Source organism: Penicillium antarcticum, assembly GCF_028974205.1.
Source record: "Penicillium antarcticum strain IBT 31339 chromosome Unknown utg000003l_segment0_segment0, whole genome shotgun sequence".
Taxonomy (NCBI): domain Eukaryota; kingdom Fungi; phylum Ascomycota; class Eurotiomycetes; order Eurotiales; family Aspergillaceae; genus Penicillium; species Penicillium antarcticum.
In genome coordinates, this window is record NW_026695301.1 from 75115 (window position 1) to 88554 (window position 13440).

Sequence of the window (13440 nt, forward strand, 5' to 3'; positions counted from 1 at the left end):
CAGGATATGGATCCACTTGGATGCGCCAACAAACCAGGTTATGTTGCCGAGATACCCTGGAGAGCTTGATTTCCCATATTGGCAGTAGCACATAACACAGGGGAATAAAAAGGGACAGAAACAGAGACAGAACAAACAGCGACAAATCCGTCAAATCTCGAAAAAACATGCTAATACTTCTATGTAGACACAGCATACGCACATGAACAGTATAGAGGAAATACCAAAACATTCTAGGCAGACACGAAAAAAATCAAAAGTGGAGGTCGAAGCTTAGCCCCCACCCACCACTTTAGCCCTGTAGGGCTGAGAGGTATGACCGACTGATGAGACATTACACCTGGCTTTTTTTTGGCTTTTGATTTTGATTTCTGCCGATCTTATCTGATGGCCTTTTTATCTGATCCGGTCTCCTTTTAATCTTTCCAAATCTCTCATCATGGAAATCAAGGAGACCAGGCAGAATGAGGCCAACGAGGCCAATTCCAAGGATGTTCAGAACATTCGTGAAAAGGAGGTTCAGGAATCCTCTGACTCCGGTAGGCTCCCCCGTTGATCTTGCTTGCATTGCCATACTCACATTGCTACAGATGTTGATTCCCAGATTGATATGTTGCGAGCTGCCGGCATAGGCATTGCTGAAGATGATCCGACTGAGCCTGTGCTTACCCTACGTATGTGGGTGCTGGGAATCGCCTTCTGTATCGTGGTCAGTGGACTGAATACGCTTTATACACTTCGTACTCCTTCTTTGACTATCTCGGGCTCGGTTGTCCTATTGCTGGCATACCCTCTGGGTAAACTTTGGGAAAAGACCATTCCCAACTGGGTTGTTCCGCTGGGGATATATTCTTTTGAACTCAATCCTGGTCCTTTTAACACAAAAGTAAGTCCCCTGAAGCCGCCTTTATTGATACTCATCTAACCACCGAATCATAGGAGCACACCTTGATTTACATCATGTCCAACCTCAGTATCTACGTTCGCCTTGGCGCCGATGTCTTAACAGAGCAGCAAATGTTCTACGGCTACAAAGCAGGATGGGGTTTCCAGATCCTGATCACTCTTGCCACATTCCTCGTCGGTTTTTGTCTTGCTGGCATATTCCGGGCAATTATTGTCGTGCCACAGGAGCTGATTTGGCCCGGAGTGCTAAGTGTTACTGCTTTGACCACAACTCTGCACCATGTCAAGCAAGAGCAAGTGCAGTCGCGGTATTTGCCAAGAGGAACACTTTTTTGAACTAGGCTAATGGTTATAGCTATGAGACATGGAAGATTTCTCGCTACGCATTCTTCACCATGGCATGTTGCATCTCGTTTTGTTGGTATTGGTTCCCAGACTTTATCTTCCCGGCACTGAGCTACTTCAGCTTCCCATGTTGGATTAAACCAGAGAGCAAAGTTGTCAATCAGATCTTTGGAATGAGCTCCGGAATGGGCTTGCTGCCTATCACCTTTGACTGTGAGTATTCTAGTACCCCGGACGCCCGAAGAAGCGCTAATTTAAGCATAGGGAGCCAAATATCCTATGTCGGTTCTCCATTGCTCATTCCTTCGTGGGCAATTCTCAACGTTTTTATTTCTCTGGTGTTTTGGATTTGGATTGTGGCCGTTGCTTGTTACTATACCAATGTTTGGAATACCGGATACCTGCCCTTCCAGAGTTCTAAAGGTACATATGCCCTTACAAGTCCTGATAAGATGAGGGTTGACATACGAAGTGTTCGATAACACCGGTGGTGTTTACAAAGTCAAAAAGATTGTCAATGCAGCTTCAGGCTACAAGCTCGACGTCAAGAAGTACCTTGCATACTCCCCGGTATCATCGTAACTGTTCTCTTTCTTTATTCAAGTGCTAATATGAGAAAACATTCAGGTCTACATGCCTATCACTTACGCACTGAACATGTACGGGCTGTCCTTTGCAACTCTGAGTGCTCTACTTGTTTGGGTCATTCTCGAAAAGCGTCATGTCATGGCCGATGCCGCCAGACGTGTTCCCCATCTGATTATCGAATCTCTGCCCGGTCGCTCCAGGGAGTACAGTGAAGACGAGAGAGGAGACCCCGATGTTCCTCTGTGGTGGTACCTGATTGGATGCATTCTGGCTTTGTGCATGGCAATCTTCGCAGTGGAATGGTGGAATGTTGAACTGAGGTGGTATGGTGTCTTGCTAGCCTGTCTTGTTGCACTGGTGTTCTATCCTCCGGTAAGTTAGGAAATATCTCGTGCGACTATTCATTCCTAACCGATCTTAGCTGGCGCTGGTATATGCGACTTCAAATCTGAAGATCAACATTGACATTTTCTGTCGCATTGTGGCCGGGTTCGTCTTCGAGGGCAAGGTTCTTGCCAACATTTGGTTCTTTGATATCGGTTACATTACGACCATCAAGGGACTTTACTTTGCGCAGGACATGAAGTTGGCCTATTATTGCCATGTAAGTATCCTCCTCACTGTACTTATTCTCACTGTACTAATATCTCGAAGATCCCACAACGCAAGCTGTTCTTGGTGCAATGTGTTGGTATGGTCGTGGGTACGCTTTCATCCCTGGGTATTTTGAACTGGGCACTGGGTCACATCAAAGGTGTCTGCACCAGTGCCGCTGTCAATGGATTCAGCTGCCCATACTCCAGCACTCATTTTAATACTTCCTTGATCTGGGGCGCTGTCGGTCCTCGTCGTTATTTCTCGAACCAGATTGGCTACTCTGCTTTTCTGTATTTCTTCATCCTAGGTGCTATTCTGCCAATTCCGGTTTATTATTTGAGTCGCCGCTACCCGAAGTCCTTCTGGAAAAGGGTTCATATCCCATTGTTCCTAGGTGGATTGAACTACCTGCCGCCTGCGACCGGAATGAATTACGGTAGTTGGGCTGTTGTTGGCCTCACATTTGGCTGGGTGATCCGCAGTAGAATGCATGGCTGGTGGAGCAAGTACAACTTTGTGCTGAGCTCTGCCATGGACTCGTCCGTGGGAATTGCGGGTGTGGTGATTTTCTTAACCATATTCTTTACTGGTGCAAGTAAAAACTTCAACTGGTGGGGAACAGAGGTTTACAAGGTATGTTGTATCATCCCCAATTTATCAACAAAGCTAACTCGTATCAGAACACTTGCGATTGGAAAGGTTGTCCTCATCTTGACATCCCGAAGAGCGGGAAATTTACAGAATGAGCTGGGCTTGACGCTTTCCTGCTCTATCGGCAAAACACACGTTCGAGCCTTCAGCAGCGAGCGCTCCGCTCTCGAATATCTTCATGGAAGGGAGTAAATAATTTGACTTACGATACAAATTTAGTCGTTTGGGGAAGCATTGTTGTTTGATCGACGAGCAACAATGGATCCATCCATTCTTAAAAATTAGTAAGAGAGCCCAAGGATTTTCAGAATGCAGTGATAATATCAATTGGAATATATGAGATAAAATTCCACATCTTCTCTCAACTTTTACTAATCACCAGAAGGAAATTTAAACAGGAAGCAGTAGCATTAACCTCTGGTGTGTCGACGGACCCCGCCGGGAACGTAAATGCCAGGAGCTCAATCGGATGCTTAGTAGTAGTCGGCCATCAAAGCCTTCTAAGGTATTGATAAACTGAAGTGAATTAATAGTAGTCACGACTATATCAGGTCATGCAGCTGGCCTTGGGGTCCACGTGGCCTAGATGGGCGAGCGCAGTTCAGAGCTAAGAAGGGAGTATACATAGACACGGTCAGAAATCCGGAGCTGTCAGGGATCTCAAGATCGAAAATCCTAGTCTGACGTCTGCCCTAAATCAACCTTACTGTGATAGAACTGTAGGGACGAGAGCGGCTTCAGGGTCTGTCAATGTAGGCTAGCAACTTGGTCAACAGCCGTTTAAATCAGAATCCCTTGGAATTAATGATCGGTCTATAATTACCAACATCACATCACAGCGTCATGGCCTGGAAATGGAAGGTGGTTGTGTAAAGAAGGAATACATACAATACTGTTTTGTTTTGGTATATGTGGAGTCCGACGCCAAATCTTTCAAGCGGTAATCTTGGGTGGGTCCATTACGAATTGGCCGATGTCGGGTGTGATTGATTAGATCAGCCCGATTGATTAGATCTGTTGCAGTTGTTAGCACTGCAAGGGCTGGGACTTTCAAGGTTTTTTCTCGCAGGAGGAAATAGATTTTGGCAAGACCCTCTACGGTAAGCAGGCTTCGATAGAGACGATCAATGTCTAGATGATCCGGGACACAACTCGCGGTCCACTGGCTGTCCCAGAATGGAGAGTCAGCTCGGAATGTCGGGATCTGCCAAGACTCAGTGTCTCCAATTGTTCCCGCCAGCTCCCTAACCCGGAAAACTGGCCCGATACCAGACGCGACAACCATGTCTCCTTGAAGACTCCACCCTAGAACACTGATTGATAACGCACGGCACCAACATGTCTGCAGAATTTATCTGATCCTGAGTGGAGCATGATGCCACGAGGTTTCATTCTTCAACGTCTTTCGGTGGATCAAGAAGATGGTGAGATCCGGCGTGACATCCTCTACCGGCTATGCAACCGTGACCGGGAACTATACCAGACGATCTCTGGCAACGACCGAGGCTGCCGGAGGGTCTGACTGCTGCTCGGGTCCTTTTTCAACAAAACAGAATAAATGATCGGACGAAGCAGATTCCGTTGTCAGTCCACCATGGAGCCGAGCTTGGCGCGAAAGAACCAAATTCTTTACAAGCATTTCCCTGTGAGAATAATGTCTCGGACATGGCGGTTTTCTGGATTGATCGGCAGTGTAATATATAGGTGCCCAAGTGACAAGACTTTGGATGCATTCGACCACTACAGGATGTTTTGACATAAACGCAGAACACAAACAATATATATACTACAATCGAATAGGACAGCGACTAAATACAACCTGAATTCAGAAAAGCATCCATATAGATGTCGACTGCAGAAATGAAAAATACAGCCAAGGTTCGCTTACACGGGTGGGCCTGCCAAGGTTACGTACCAACCAAGCATAAAAGCCAAAGAACGAGATTACAAGTGGAGTCGCTTCATATCTGATTGAAGGTTGTGCGAAATTTGTCGGGTACATCTATGAGCCCTCTTTCCGGGCTCCATTCTTTTTCAACTTTCTCAATCATGGCTGCCCCAAGAAGTGTTCAGCGCTTGCAGCAGACGCTGTCGCACGTACAGCCTCCCAACACTCAGCTGTCTCTTGTCGCTGGTCCGACGGAGCCGGCATTGTTGGATATCACCTTGGGTGAGCTACTGACACTTCAAGCGCTGCAGTATGGGGGCATTGAGTGCCTGGTGTTCCCATGGACCAATGCGCGCTGGACATACGGCGAGTTGAAAGATGAGACCGAACGTCTGGCACGAGGCATGCTAGCCTCGGGTATTCAGAAAGGTGATCGGGTTGGAATCATGGCAGGCAATTGCGGGCAGTACATCTCAGTCTTCTTTGCGGCCGCTCGGGTGGGAGCTATTTTGGTGGTGTTGAACAACACTTACACCCCCTCCGAGTTATATTACGCACTTAATCACAGCGGTAGGTGTCCACTTGGCGTATTAGCGGCTCCGTACTAATCTCTGTTCATTGTTTTCTCCGCAGAATGCCGATTACTTTTCATGACTCCGCGAATTGGCCGCCATAATCTCGAGGAAGTCCTCGCCGAGCTCGGTTCTAATCCTAAGAAAACTGGCAAGTCGGACTCGTTGGAGGAAATTGTTATCTTGCGCGAAACCTACAAGAACTTTACCACCTACCACGATGTCGTTGCTCGCGGCTTGTCGCAAGCCCCACACGTCCTACAGGACCGCGAGGCGGAATTGCGTCCAGATGATGTCTGTAATTTGCAGTTCACCAGTGGCTCGACTGGAAACCCTAAAGCTGCCATGTTGACTCACCAGTATGTGGCTTGCGATCAATTGATTACGAAAGCTAAAACTTTCATAGCAACTTGGTTAACAACTCGCGATTTATCGGCGATCGGATGAACCTCACCTCATTCGATGTTCTCTGCTGCCCACCACCGTTGTTCCACTGCTTCGGGCTGGTCTTAGGCATGCTGGCGGTGGTAACTCACGGCGCCAAGATTGTCTTCCCTAGTGAGACCTTCGACCCCAAGGCTGTCTTGCATGCGATCTCCGACGAGAGGTGTACAGCCCTCCACGGCGTTCCAACTATGTTTGAGGCGATTCTGAGCGTTCCCAAGCCCTCCAACTTCAACACTGCAAACCTTCGCACTGGTATCATCGCGGGAGCTCCTGTTCCCCGACCACTTATGAAGCGACTCTTCGAGGAATTGAACATGACCGAATATACTAGTAGCTATGGTACAACCTCTTTTGGTGGCGTGCGATTGGCCTTCAACTAACCGGTTGTCTAGGTCTCACCGAAGCTTCGCCGACATGCTTCAATGCGTTCACCACAGATAGCATCCACACACGACTGACCACCGTCGGAAAGGTGTTACCACATGCACGTGCCAAGATTATTGATGCGCAGGGCAATATCGTTCCTGTTGGCCAGCGAGGCGAGCTCTGCATGGCTGGTTACCAACTGACCAAAGGATACTGGAAAAACCCCGAGAAGACCGCCGAAACATTCATCACCGATTCCGAGGGGGTCAAATGGCTCAAGACCGGCGACGAAGCTTCCTTCAACGACCAGGGTTACTGCACTATTACCGGTCGCTTCAAGGATATCATCATCCGCGGTAATTCTAACCCTTGGCCTCACTCCATGGATGGAAAGTTGCTAACAATGGCATTGGATAGGCGGCGAGAACATCTACCCCCTCGAAATCGAAGAGCGACTGACAGCACATCCTCAGATCGAGCTTGCATCCGTCATTGGAATTCCCGATCAGAAGTATGGCGAGGTTGTCGGAGCTTTCATCGCGATCGCAGGCACCAGCCGACCCACCGATGATGAGCTGCGCGCATGGACACGCGAAACACTCGGTCGGCACAAAGCTCCCCAACACGTGTTTGTCTTTGGCGAGGAAGGAATCTCGAGAACGGTGCCTGTAACAGGAAGCGGAAAAGTCCGGAAGGTGGAGCTACGGCAGTTGGCGACGGAGGTGTTGGCTGCGCGCCACTAAAAAACAGACAGTGTACACAGTTAATAGAGTCTAGATTTCAATACCCCGTGAAAACTCTAAAAAACCGGATTCGCGAGTTATCAGATGTGCATACATGCAAGCCTTGTATTATTGTAAGTCGGTTCTGACCGCGGTGCAATTTACCGAAATCAGATTAGATGCGAAATCTTGTCTGATCGCTGATCACTGCTTGCTTGGGCTAGTAGTGTATTACGGTTCCATGGTTTCAATGAAACTATGTATTACATTACATACGCTTGACATATTGTCTTCTAGTACAATAACTGATATAGACAGGCAAGTTTATAAGGGTAATGTACTTTTGTACAACCTGGAATATCCAAACATTCAACCATGTGGGACGACCTAGGCTAGTCCACAACCAGTAGGTGGTTTCAGTCTAAAGCTTGCATAGAATACTGGGGGAACTAGCGTGCAGGATTCCTGCGTAAGATGCGTCACAGAAACCAGAGCAGCCACTGTATTTGAGTGCCAAATCAAGAGTCATTGCGTTATTAACCGAAGACCAATACGCATCGCATCACCTTTTTCGGCGGTGGTCGGATCAGATAGCCAAGCCAAGAGAACAGTGAAACATTCTACCGTAAATCCGATGTCGCTGCCAATCTGATAAGATCAGACCCGCATCTTGGGAATATGACGCGAGATTACTTTCTCTTGTCTGTAGCTCCTTGCTCCTTGGCTCTTGGCTCCTAAAATCTTGTCTTTCCTTTCTCTTTTCCTTTAACTCTTCTCCCTCTTCACCTTTCTCAATCATATCTATACACCATGCCCTCTAACGACTTTGTCCGAACGGTGTCTCGCAGCTTCCGCGTGCTCGTGATCGGTGGCTCTTACGGCGGTCTGGCTGCCGCTTTAGCCCTGATCGATCTTTCACAGGGTCGCATTGCCCGCTTTAACAGCAACCCAGAGACCAAAGCCCCAGCGCATCGCATTCCAATCCAGATCACCGTTGTTGATAAACGAGATGGCTATTGTAGGTTCTCGAGTAATCGACACGCGTAGCCCCGCTGATGTTTTGTAGTCCATCTCATCGGATCTCCAAAGGCGCTGGCCTGTGACAAATTTGCGTCACAGGCATGGACTCGATTCAGCGACATCCCCGGCTTGAAATCTCCCAATCTCAGCTTTATCCAGGGAAGCGTCAGTTCAGTCGACTTCGCTGGAAAGGTCGCTCATATCGTTGATGCGGAAACAAAGGCCAACCGGACAGAGTCTTATGACTATCTGATTGCAAGCTCGGGGTTGCGACGAACCTTCCCCACGGTTCCTCAATCCGTGCGACGAGATGAATTCATCAGCGAAGCGAAGGAGCACATGGCAAATGTGAAGAACGCCCGTGATGGCGCCGTCGTTGTTGGTGGAGGTACGCGTCTGACCACAATCATATATCCTTTGCTCTGTTGACCTTGGTATAAACAGGTGCTGTGGGTGTCGAGATGGCGGCAGAATTGAAGATTCTTCATCCTCAACAAAAGATCACTCTAATCCATTCTCGAAACCGCTTGCTTTCCTCGGAGCCATTGCCAGACGACTTTGCCGAGCGTGCACTTTTGCTATTGCAGGAAGCCGGTGTTGAGGTAATCCTAGGACAACGCGTCACGGACACGACAGCCGTGGAAACAGAGTCCGAGGACAGAGCCTGGATCCTCACGCTCAGTGATGGTCGACGGCTCAAAACTGGCTATGTGTTGAGCGCTATCTCTCAATCCGTCCCGACATCAACATATCTGCCAAAGGAGGTATTGAATGAGGAAGGATACATCAAAGTGCACCGATCGTAAGATATCCCCTTGCAGATGTTTAAGGAATCAGACTGATAGAGGCAGACTTCAATTCTCGGGGCCAATTCCCAACCCCGAGAACCATTGGGCAGTGGGAGACCTCGCAGCGTGGGAAGGTATCAAGCGCTGCGGTGGCGCAATGCACATGGGCCATTATGCCGCCATGAACATCCATCGACACATGACCGCAGAATGCACAGGCGAAAAGCCAGAATTCTTGACCTTGCAGCCTTTCCCGTCTGTGATGGGATTAGCTGTTGGCCACAAGGCTGTCAGCTATACTCCGAGTGAGGGCACCCGCCATGGTGAGGATCTTCTGGCAAGCTTGTTCGGGAAGGACATGGGAAATACCAGTATGTTTCTGATACCCCGTTGAGAGTATTAAAGCTTACATAATTGCATTTTGCTGGAACTACATGCGCCTTGGTGAGGCTTGCTAGGCATAAGCCTGGATGTAATATATTGGCATTTTGTATTGTACTTCGATCAGAAATCGAATTTGGCGTTTTGGTGGAGTAAACCAATACGACGGAATTAATGCAGATCTTCGGGGACCCTGTCGACTTGAGAATCCCTCCAACATGACAAACATAGCAAGACACTGCGTCCATGTCGGTCTTGCGCACCCGGTTGAAACTGTCGACAAGCGAGACAGAGCACGAAATGGGCACCCTGGACCGTCACCAGGGCTCCGGGTCCATATCGCGCAGTCCCCTCCCGCGGCTTCAGCCCACATTCGATGCAAAATCGCTTGTCGCTGTCACGGCTCGCTCGACTGCGTCGTCGATGCAACATGCGATCGGCAAAAGTGCATTGTGGTCGTAGGCGCAGGCAATAGCGACAGGTGTAAAGGTCTCGGTGGCGGGCCCAGTCGGTTGATTCGGCCTGTAGAAGCTCCTGGTGAGACGGTTGGATTAAAGTATAGAAGTAAGCGCAAGTGAGCCTGAGTAAAAGCACATCGGGAATAGATAATTGATCAATTATGAGCCTGTGTAGCTCTGGTGGGAGGTTGAAGATGTTTGGCATTGGACATCGAGCGGTTGATGGGGAGAAGTCAGCAGCCGACGACTTCCTTCACTTCTCTACCTATGGTCTCTACACTTTCTCTCTACTCTTTACTCTTTACTCTTTTCTTTCTACTCTATACACCATGGACTTCATTATAGCATTGGCCTTCTCCAGTGGCATGTCTTGCTTACAACACATGTCTCCGCTTAGAAATCAAATTCCACTTGGTTCCACCCCGCTCTGATAAATAGTACTCATCCTCCGAGTACTGTACTTTCAGCCACTTCACCTCATACACACACACAATGGCACCATTCGGCACTATCTACTCCTATCAGCCCAGCCCTCGGGTCATGAAGGTAAGCTAGCCAGTATCCCTGCGAAAATATCAGAGTTAACCCCCACTTTAGGCCCAGGCAGCTGCCAACCTCAACGGGCTGGAGCTGGCAATCCCCGCATTCGCCATGGGTCAGACCAACCGTACTCCCGAGTTCCTAGCCAAGTTCCCTCTCGGTAAGGTCCCCGCCTTCGAGGGCGCCGATGGCACCAACCTGTTCGAGTCCGATGCCATCACCCAGTACATCGCCGAGAGTGGCCCCGCCGCCGCCCAGCTGACTGGTGCGACCCCTGCCGAGCGTGCCACGATCCGCCAGTGGATCTGCTATGCGCAGGGTGAGATCCTGGACCCTGTGACGCAGTTGGCGTTGTGGCGTCTCAAGATTCGCGCCTACGACGAGAAGGTTGAGCAGACTAATCTCGAGCGTCTGGAACGCTCTCTGTCTTGCCTGGAGACCTACCTCAAGGGCCGCACCTGGTTCGCCGGCGAAGATAAGCTCAGTCTGGCTGACATCACCGTTGCCTCTGCTCTTGTCTGGGGTTTCTCCTTGGTCATCGATGCTGAGATGCGCCAGAAGTACCCCATCACCGTCGGCTGGTACGAGCGCACCATCGAATCTGAGGGTATCAAGCAGGCCTTTGGCGAGAAGAACTTTGTTGAGAAGCGCCAGCCTTACCAGGGTTAAACAACTATAGTATACTAAAAGATACCAATGATTGCATAGCCAAGAAATTAGACGTTTTCGGTTTACCGAATCATGGGTCAATAAGGATCATCATGCTTTGGATATCGTAAGTACAAATACTGGCTGTGAAGCGCTTAGTCAAGTAAAAAATGGTACCGAAATCAACTGGGCCTAGAGATGTTCACAGCCGAGCCATAACGGCACCCTGAACGGATCCCATCTTCTCTGCGAGGTTTCGACTGGCCCAATCCGCAATGGCCATGTTGGTGACCATGGGGTTCACACCGCTGGCGCTTGGGAACACCGAGGCATCGACAACGTATAAGCCGTCTGTATCCCAGACTTGACAGGTCGGATCCACGACGCTCGACTTGGGTGACTTGCCCATACGACAGGTACCCATCTGATGTGCACTGGCGAACAAGCCACGCTCGGGGTTCAAGGGCGACTTCCGGCGAAGCTCTGCGATCCAGTTCTGCAAGGCCGCATCATTAGTGCCCTCAGGGGCATCTGGATCTGAAGCCTCTGGTCGGATGAAGGGATCAAGGTCGCGGTAGGTGGTGTGGAATTCTTTGGCGCCCGAAATGTAAGCAATCTTGGCGCTAGCGACCAGGGCCTCCACGATGTGCTTGCGGTCAAATGCAGATACGGTGTAATCCACACGAACTCTTCCATCGACGGGATCTGAGTACACCCTTCCGGGGTCACGCTCTTTGGTCAGTGTGATGAAGCTTGTGCTGCGACGCATGTTGGCCGCCCACAACTTATACTCCAATCCTCCGCGCCAGGGGAATACCGGGATGAAGACAGAGGGCATCATTGACACCGACTCAATCTTGACACCATGTCCATGTCCATCAAGATCCTCGAACTCATTGACTACCGTTGTCAGCGCGGAGCCTTCCCAAGGGCGGGTTTCTTCATCAAAGATAGCACCACCTCCGACAACTTGGAAATGTTAGTATTTGCAATGTAAAACGAGTCAAAAGTGAAATGACTTACCTGGGTGAAGATAAAGGTTACGGCCAATCTGAGAATTCTTCAGACCACTCCGCAGCAGCAACAAAGGACTTTGCAAGGTACCAGCGGAAACGACAACCTTCTTAGCCTTAATAATCACCTTGCGCTCAACCACACCGGGGCCACCGAGTCCCAAGTAGGAATCCCGCGATTTCCAAACTCCCTTGACGCCAGAAGCAACCCGCTTGCCCTTGACCTTGGTGAAGAGCACCTTGTCGGCCTGGAACCCTTCCATAAACGTAGCGCCGGCTTGAGCTGCATCTGCGAGGAATGACTCCGTTGGGCCTTTCTTGCCCGTTGACGGGCATCCCAGTGTGCAGTACCCGCAGTAGTGCTCATCGTGTCCAGTGTTCTGAGGTACCGTGTTGGCTGCATAACCCAGTTTTCGGGCACCCTCTAAGATGACATTATTCTGGTGGTTATGCTGCACCTTCTCGGTATTGACGCCCATGCGGTCACAAACGCGATCGAGACTCTTCTGGAAGTCGAGAGAGGTGAAGAAGGGCAGACCGGTATCGGCCCATTCTTGTCTAACATATCCCTGGGTCTGTAGAGAAGCGGACCAGTTCACAGTGCCACCACCGCCCCAGGTTGAGCCTGCAAGGACTGCCATGGAGCTATCATCACTGAAGACAGCACCTCCACTTTCGAACATATTGATGTAACCCTCGCTTGGTTCCATGGGGAAGGCGCTGGATGGGTAAGAGTAGGACTTCTCGACGACCAGCACGCGATGACCTGCTTCGGCCAAGTTCTTCGCAGTTACACTTCCGCCGCAGCCACTTCCGATGATGACTACATCGGTCTCTATTGTTTCTGGTTGGTTGCCTGGAGGAAATTGCAAAAATTCATATTGGAAGCCATCGGCGGGCTTGCCGTGGACAGGAACTCGTGGGAAACCCAGAACAGGTCCAAGTGTCGGGCTGCTCATAGCCCAGGCTTTCTTAACAATGGCCGAAAGTCCTCGGTAGACCGTACGCATAGGACGCAATCGCGAAGTATCCCATCCACGGAAGATCCTCTCCCGAAATTCGATCGGTTGGTCTTGAATGGGAATTGTTGAGCCAGTCAGGATCAACGAGCCCGCGCGGGTGTTGAGCGCATTCATGATCAGGCCAAACCCATTCCGTCCCTCGTCGTGCACATAGTTGCCCAATATGCGGACTACGATGCTGCAAAAAACTGGGTTTGAGGACACATCTTCCTGTAGATATTGAGTCGCGATCTTTGTGGCATCGGGGCCGCCGATCATGCTAGACAGGTTTGACACTGTTGAATTCCACTGTGCATCTGTGATGACTCTGTCGGACGGTGATTTGGTCGTTGCAGCATTGTGGATAGAGGGAATCACAGTATCAGCCAGGGCAAATAGTGTCTTCCATTGCAGCTCCGAGAAATAACTGTCAGAGGGCACTGGAGGCAGCGGTACCTCCTTGGGGGTAGCTAATTCAAGAGACATTGTTGAATCTCAGGTTCAAAGGT

At 49.8% G+C, this 13440-nt stretch overlaps 5 protein-coding genes across 5 annotated transcripts; 4 read left to right on the plus strand and 1 right to left on the minus strand.

Annotated features, from left to right (window-relative positions):
* Nucleotides 1–439: 439 nt before the first annotated feature.
* Nucleotides 440–3182, plus strand: N7508_002731 (uncharacterized protein; the record flags this gene model as incomplete). The annotated part of the gene is made up of 10 exons (XM_058460797.1): nucleotides 440–539; nucleotides 591–886; nucleotides 940–1214; nucleotides 1262–1464; nucleotides 1516–1674; nucleotides 1724–1821; nucleotides 1879–2211; nucleotides 2261–2443; nucleotides 2494–3069; nucleotides 3117–3182. 10 exons carry the CDS (start codon nucleotides 440–442, stop codon nucleotides 3180–3182), a joined length of 2289 nt encoding a protein of 762 aa, XP_058321374.1.
* A 1954-nt stretch (nucleotides 3183–5136) lies between these two features.
* sidI (putative long-chain-fatty-acid-CoA ligase) lies at nucleotides 5137–7103 on the plus strand (the record flags this gene model as incomplete). Its single annotated transcript, XM_058460798.1, has 5 exons — nucleotides 5137–5545; nucleotides 5609–5906; nucleotides 5954–6333; nucleotides 6387–6716; nucleotides 6778–7103. 5 exons carry the CDS (start codon nucleotides 5137–5139, stop codon nucleotides 7101–7103), a joined length of 1743 nt encoding a protein of 580 aa, XP_058321375.1.
* A 789-nt stretch (nucleotides 7104–7892) lies between these two features.
* N7508_002733 (putative pyridine nucleotide-disulfide oxidoreductase AMID-like) lies at nucleotides 7893–9733 on the plus strand (the record flags this gene model as incomplete). The annotated part of the gene is made up of 5 exons (XM_058460799.1): nucleotides 7893–8100; nucleotides 8149–8490; nucleotides 8547–8904; nucleotides 8954–9261; nucleotides 9564–9733. The coding sequence occupies 5 exons, from the start codon at nucleotides 7893–7895 to the stop codon at nucleotides 9731–9733; spliced, it is 1386 nt and encodes a 461-aa protein (XP_058321376.1).
* A 488-nt stretch (nucleotides 9734–10221) lies between these two features.
* On the plus strand, nucleotides 10222–10938 carry N7508_002734 (glutathione S-transferase family protein; the record flags this gene model as incomplete). The annotated part of the gene is made up of 2 exons (XM_058460800.1): nucleotides 10222–10275; nucleotides 10327–10938. The coding sequence occupies 2 exons, from the start codon at nucleotides 10222–10224 to the stop codon at nucleotides 10936–10938; spliced, it is 666 nt and encodes a 221-aa protein (XP_058321377.1).
* A 181-nt stretch (nucleotides 10939–11119) lies between these two features.
* On the minus strand, nucleotides 11120–13417 carry N7508_002735 (GMC family oxidoreductase; the record flags this gene model as incomplete). The annotated part of the gene is made up of 2 exons (XM_058460801.1): nucleotides 11120–11886; nucleotides 11941–13417. 2 exons carry the CDS (start codon nucleotides 13415–13417, stop codon nucleotides 11120–11122), a joined length of 2244 nt encoding a protein of 747 aa, XP_058321378.1.
* Nucleotides 13418–13440: the final 23 nt, after the last annotated feature.